This window comes from Penaeus vannamei, chromosome 15, assembly GCF_042767895.1.
Source record: "Penaeus vannamei isolate JL-2024 chromosome 15, ASM4276789v1, whole genome shotgun sequence".
In the NCBI taxonomy this organism is placed as follows: Eukaryota; Metazoa; Arthropoda; class Malacostraca; order Decapoda; family Penaeidae; genus Penaeus; species Penaeus vannamei.
This window is the reverse complement of record NC_091563.1, coordinates 11,730,084-11,736,516: the sequence shown is the minus strand read 5'-3', so window position 1 is coordinate 11,736,516 and position 6,433 is coordinate 11,730,084. Positions and strand designations below refer to the sequence as shown.

Genomic DNA, 6,433 nt, shown 5'->3' with positions numbered 1-6,433 from the left:
AGCTGGACACTTAAGCAAGATTGTGGTGCATGGAGGGACGCCTTCTTGGGGGACTCTGGCTCGGGGCATTATGCTGTGGATGGCTAACGGTCGTTATCATTCACGCACGCACACACAAACGCACGCACGCACGTACCCACGCAGGCACGCACACACACACGCACGTACCCACGCAGGCACGCACACACACACGCACGCACACACACATACACACACACGCACACACAGATAGATATATATTGATAGATTTAGATACATATATATATTTACATTTAAATGCAATCTTTCTCTATCTATCCATCTATTCCCCACCCCCCTCTCTCTATATCCTTCGCTCTCTCTCTATCCCTCTCCCTTTCTCTCTCTCACTTTCACCCTTTCTCTCTCTCTCTCTCTCTCTCTTTACGCTCCTATCTCTCTATCTCCCTTTCTACCTTTATTTCTCTTTCCTTAGCCTTCCTCTTTCCCTTTCCTTCCATTCTTTTTCCCTCTGCCCCCCTTCCTCTACCCCCCCCCCTCCTTCGAAACCTCAGCCCGTGAACGCTCTCCTCTCAGCGCTCTCTCCCTCTGCAATTGCATTACCTTCACTCCATCACTCAACATTAACTTTGTTTATTAGAAGATTCCCCGTCCCTTGTCAGAATCTAAAATGGCTCAGGGAGGCTTTGAAGTTGATTTTGTTTCGAACGTTATCAGGTCAAACCAGGTCTTCCGCTGTTCATTATGGTCTGGATGGCTGGTTTTATGTCTTCGGGGGATATGGGTGGGTGGTGGGGGGTGGGGGTAGTGTAGTAGCTTATTTAGGTGCATTTTCTGAACGTGGAAATGTTCGTTAATGATTTTTTGTTGTATTTTATGTACGTATATGTAGATACCTGTACACATGTACATACCTGTACACATGTACATATATACCCCCCCTCTCTATATATACTTATCTCTCTCTCTCTCTCTCCTCCCTCTTTCTCTTTCTCTCTCTCTCCCTCTCCCTCTTTTTTTTCTCTCTCTCTCTCTCTGAAGAGGAAATAGAGAAAAAGCGATGAGGAAGAGTACGAATAAAAACAAGATGAAGAACAACACGAATAACAATAATAGGAAGAGAACAAGAAGAACCAAAGGAAAACGAAGGAAAAGAAGGCGACGAAAAAAAAATGAGACAAAGGAGAAAGAAGACAAAGAAGGAAAAAGGAGAAAGAGGGAAAATAAAAACAAAGAAGACGAAGGAGAAATAAGAACAAGGGAGAAGACGAAGGAGAAAGAAGAACAAAGAAGACGAAGGAGAAAAAAGAACAAAGAAGAAGACGAAGGAGAAAGAACAAAGAAGAGGAAGGAGAGAGAACAAAGAAGACGAAGGAAAAGAGAAAGAAGGAGAAAGAAGAAGAAGAAGAAGAAGACGAAGAACAAAAAGGAGAAAGAAGAAGAAAGAAGAAGACGAAGAACAAAGTAGGAGAAAGAAGAAGAAAGAAGAAGAAGAAGAAGACGTAGAACAAAGGAGGAGAAAGAAGAAGAAGAAGACGAAGAATAAAGAAGGAGAAAGAAGAAGAAGAAAGAAGAAGACGAAGAACAAAGATGGAGAAAGAAGAACATAGAAGAAGAAGAAGACAAAGACGCTGAACGAGAAGACAGCAGACGCAGGTTCCTCGCCGGTAACACACACAGCCTGACAGAGGACAAAGTTAGTCCAGCGTTCGGCCAGAGATTGGGTTTAAATGCCGCAGGTGATCGCCGAAAGGCCGTGTGATAAGTTTATTTGATTATTTTTCTTTTTTTTCTCCTTTTTTCCTCTCTTTTCGAGGAATGAGGTAATAGATGATGAACAGTTTAAGAGGACAATGCGCTCTAGACTTTGGGAGCAGTGTGTACATGTGTATATGTATATATGTATGTAAGCTGTAAATCTATCTATCTGTCTATCTAACTATCTACCTGTCTATCTATCTATCTACCTATCTATCTACCAGCCTGACTACTTCTCCATCAGTCAGCCTGTCTAACCATCTATCTATCGCTTTGTCTGATCTATCTCTCTAGTTACCTGTCTACCAAGTTCACTATCCACAGGTCTATCTATCTATCGAATTATCAATCAATCAATTAATCGATCAGTCAGTCAAATACACCCGGCGACCCACCCATGCACCTACATACATATACACGCACACGCGGATATGTACATGTAGGCACTCTTTCTGAACTAGCCATTGCTCTCCAACTTCTCTTTAAAACTGGACGTTGCTTGCTTCCCAGCCCGGCATACGCGAAACAAGCGTCAGCCGCACCAGTCTACGGGGACCTCTAAACCCAGCTGTTGGATATACGAGGCACGCTGGGTTAGGCCTTTCCGCAATGAAGGCTGTTGGCAAGAAAGCCGCAAAGAAGGCTGGTGGCAAGAAAGCCGCAAAGAAGGCTGGTGGCAAGAAAGCCGCAAAGAAGGCTGGTGGCAAGAAAGTCGCAAAGAAGGCTGGTGGCAAAAAAGCCGCAAAGAAGGCTGGTGGCAAGAAAGCCGCAAAGAAGGCTGTTGGCAAGAAAGCCGCAAAGAAGGCTGTTGGCCAGAAAGCCGCAAAGAAGCCTGTTGGCAAGAAAGCCGCAAAGGCTTTTGGGAAGAAAGCCGCAAAGAAGCTTGCTGCCAAGAAAGCCGCAAAGAAGCCTGCTGCCAAGAAAGCCGCAAAGAAGGCTGCTGCCAAGAAAGACGTAAAAAAGCCTGCTGCCAAGAAGGCCGCAAAGAAGCTTGTTGGCCAGAAAGCCGCTAAGAAGGCTTTTGGCCAGAAAGCCGCAAAGAGGCCTGCTGCCAAGAAAGCAGCAAAGAAGCCTGCTGCCAAGAAAGCAGCAAAGAAACCTGCTGCCAAGAAAGCCACCAAAAAGCCTGCTGCCAAGAAAGCCACAAAAAAGCCTGCTGCCAAGAAAGCCGCAAAGAAGGCTTTTGGCCAGAAAGCCACTAAGAAGCCTGTTGGCCAGAAATCCGCAAAGAAGGCTGTTGGCAAGAAAGCCGCAAAGAATGTTGTTGGTCAGAAAGCCGCAAAGAAGGCTTTTGGCCAGAAAGCCGCAAAGAATGTTGTTGGCCAGAAAGTCGCAAAGAAGGCTGTTGGCAAGAAAGCCGCAAAAAAGCCTGCTGCTAAGAAAGCCTCAAAGAAGCCTGTTGGCCAGAAAGCCGCAAAGAAGCCTGTTGGCCAGAAAGCCGCAAAGAAGCCTGCTGCCAAGAAAGCAGCAAAGAAGCCTGCTGCCAAGAAAGCAGCAAAGAAGCCTGCTGCCAAGAAAACCGCAAAGAAGCCTGTTGCCAAGAAAGCCTCAAAGAAGCCTGCTGCCAAGAAAGCACCAAAGAAGCCTGCTGCCAAGAAAGCCGCAAAGAAGCCTGATGCCAAGAAAGCACCAAAGAAGCCTGCTGCCAAGAAAGCAGCAAAGAAGCCTGTTGGCAAGAAAGCCTCAAAGAAGCCTGCTGCCAAGAAAGCCGCAAAGAAGCCTGCTGCCAAGAAAGCCGCAAAGAAGCATGCTGCCAAGAAAGCCGCAAAGAAGCCTGCTGCCAAGAAAGCCACAAAGAAGCCTGCTGCCAAGAAAGCCGCAAAGAAGCCTGCTGCCAAGGAAGCCGCAAAGAAGCCTGCTGCCAAGAAAGCCGCAAAGAAGCCTGCTGCCAAGAAAGCCGCAAAGAAGCCTGCTGCCAAGAAAGCCGCAAAGAAGCCTGCTGCCAAGAAAGCCGCAAAGAAGCCTGTTGGAAAGAAAGCCGCAAAGAAGCCTGCTGCCAAGAAAGCCGCAAAGAAGCCTGCTGCCAAGAAAGCCGCAAAGAAGCCTGCTGCCAAGAAAGCCGCAAAGAAGCCTGCTGCCAAGAAAGCCGCAAAGAAGCCTGCTGCCAAGAAAGCCGCAAAGAAGCCTGCTGCCAAGAAAGCCGCAAAGAAGCCTGCTGCCAAGAAAGCCGCAAAGAAGCCTGCTGCCAAGAAAGCCGCAAAGAAGCCTGCTGCCAAGAAAGCCTCAAAGAAGCCTGTTGGCAAGAAAGCCTCAAAGAAGCCTGTTGGCAAGAAAGCCGCTAAGAAACCTGTTGATCAGAAAGCCGCAAAGAAGCCTGTTGGAAAGAAAGCCGCAAAGAAGCCTGCTGCCAAGAAAGCCGCAAAGAAGCCTGCTGCCAAGAAAGCTGCAAACATCATTCTGTGCATTAGTATGTATCGGATCCCGAGTGAACGATATCGCACCGAACCTTCTTGCGACTATGAAAGATCCGCTCCAGAATTCTCCAGGCCAATCGGCAAGAAAGCCACAAAGAAGGCTTTTGGCCAGAAAGCCGCAAAGAAGCCTGTTGGCAAGAAAGCCGCAAAGAAGCCTGTTGGCCAGAAAGCCTCAACGAAGGCTGTTGGCCAGAAAGCCTCAACGAAGGCTGTTGGCCAGAAAGCCGCAAAGAAGGCTTTTGGCCAGAAAGCCGCAAAGAAGGCTTTTGGCAAGAAAGCCGCAAAGAAGGCTTTTGGCAAGAAAGCCGCAAAGAAGGCTTTTGGCAAGAAAGCCGCAAAGAAGGCTTTTGGCCAGAAAGCCGCAAAGAAGCCTGCTGCCAAGAAAGCCGCAATGAAGCCTGCTGCCAAGAAAGCCGCAATGAAGCCTGTTGCCAAGAAAGCCGCAAAGAAGGCTTTTGGCCAGAAAGCCGCAAAGAAGCCTGCTGCCAAGAAAGCTGCAAAGAAGCCTGCTGCCAAGAAAGCCGCAAAGAAGCCTGCTGCCAAGAAAGCCGCAAAGAAACCTGTTGATCAGAAAGCCGCAAAGAAGCCTGTTGCCAAGAAAGCCGCAAAGAAGCCTACTGCCAAGAAACCGCAAAGGTTGCTGCCAAGAAAGTCGCAAAGAAGCCTGCTGCCAAGAAAGCCACAAAGAAGGCTTTTGGCCAGTAAGCCGCAAAGAAGCCTGTTGGCAAGAAAGCCGCAAAGAAGCCTGCTGCCAAGAAAGCCGCAAAGAAGCCTGCTACCAAGAAAGCCACAAAGAAGGCTTTTGGCCAGGAAGCCGCAAAGAAGCCTGTTGGCAAGAAAGCCGCAAAGAAGCCTGCTGCCAAGAAAGCCGCAAAGAAGCCTGCTGCCAAGAAAGCCACAAAGAAGGCTTTTGGCCAGGAAGCCGCAAAGAAGCCTGTTGGCAAGAAAGCCGCAAAGAAGCCTGCTGCCAAGAAAGCCGCAAAGAAGCCTGCTGCAAAGAAAGCCGCTAAGAAGCCTGTTGGCAAGAAAGCCGCAAAGAAGCCTGCTGCCAAGAAAGCCGCAAAGAAGCCTGCTGCCAAGAAAGCCACAAAGAAGGCTTTTGACCAGGAAGCCGCAAAGAAGCCTGTTGGCAAGAAAGCCGCAAAGAAGCCTGCTGCCAAGAAAGCCGCAAAGAAGCCTGCTGCCAAGAAAGCCGCTAAGAAGCCTGTTGGCAAGAAAGCCTCAAAGAAGCCTGTTGGCAAGAAAGCCTCAAAGAAGCCTGTTGGCAAGAAAGCCTCAAAGAAGCCTGTTGGCCAGAAAGCCTCAAAGAAGCCTGTTGGCAAGAAAGCCTCAAAGAAGCCTGTTGGCAAGAAAGCCTCAAAGAAGCCTGTTGGCCAGAAAGCCTCAAAGAAGCCTGTTGGCAAGAAAGCCTCAAAGAAGCCTGTTGGCCAGAAAGCCGCAAAGAAGCCTGCTGCCAAGAAAGCCGCAAAGAAGCCTGCTGCCAAGAAAGCTGTAAACATCATTCTGTGCATTAGTATGTATCGGATCCCGAGTGAACGATATCGCACCGAACCTTCCTGCGACTATGAAGGCTAAGATCCGCTCCAGAATTCTCCCGGCCATTCGGAGCACAGATGTTCATTCCGCTAAAGATCTTCCGGCTGCTTTTTCTTGTCTTGCGAAGAAGAAATTTTAATTAAGACAAACAGCCTCTTCATCTCGACTCGATCTTGAGTCCTCTTAGGGGAAATCCCTTGTTTTTCGAAGAATGTTCTCTCTCGTTTTCTCCTTTTAGAAGCCGGAGATCGGGGCGGGGTGAGCTACACACACACATACGCGCGCACACAAACATGCATATATACATACAGATATATAGATATATAGATATGCAGATACATATACATGCATACATACATACATATAGATAGATACTTAGAAATACATACATATATATACATGTATATATATGTATATATATATATATATATATATATATATATATATATATATATATATATATATATATATATATGCAAATATATGCATATATAGATATATAGATATGCATATATATACTTATATGTGCAGTCGGAATGGTCGATTGGTTGTAGGGCACCTGGACTGAAGCTGGACATATACCTGTATGAGGCCTGGAGTCCGTTATAAATTTAGTGGTTATTATTCCATTCTTGTTCAATAGACTTTGCGATAGCTTTTTGTGTTTAATATCCATCTTTTTTGTATTATCTATCATATTTTCCATAACGTAACGGGATGATTTTCAAATAAATTTTTTTCAATCG

General features: G+C 46.8%; 2 protein-coding genes across 2 annotated transcripts in view; both read left to right on the top strand.

The window, feature by feature from the left end:
• The window catches only part of LOC113818343 (uncharacterized), a 271,880-nt gene that overhangs the window by 52,829 nt on the left and 212,618 nt on the right, over window positions 1-6,433 (top strand). The window lies entirely within an intron of this gene.
• Window positions 2,347-5,726, top strand: LOC138864096 (nucleolar protein dao-5-like). The gene is made up of 6 exons (XM_070130126.1): window positions 2,347-2,907; window positions 2,956-3,405; window positions 3,889-4,308; window positions 4,507-4,875; window positions 5,085-5,318; window positions 5,571-5,726. The coding sequence occupies exons 1-6, from the start codon at window positions 2,347-2,349 to the stop codon at window positions 5,724-5,726; spliced, it is 2,190 nt and encodes a 729-aa protein (XP_069986227.1).

Bases quoted from the DNA above. Each gene is read 5' to 3' on its own strand.
- LOC138864096 (XM_070130126.1), top strand. From the start codon at position 2,347: ATGAAGGCTGTTGGCAAGAAAGCCGCAAAGAAGGCTGGTGGCAAGAAA. The intron at 4,309-4,506 runs GTTGGCCAGAAA...GCTTTTGGCCAG, and splicing joins AGAAAGCCGCAAAGAAGCCT to AAAGCCGCAAAGAAGCCTGC. The intron at 4,876-5,084 runs GCAAGAAAGCCG...GCCGCAAAGAAG, and splicing joins AGCCGCAAAGAAGCCTGTTG to CCTGTTGGCAAGAAAGCCGC.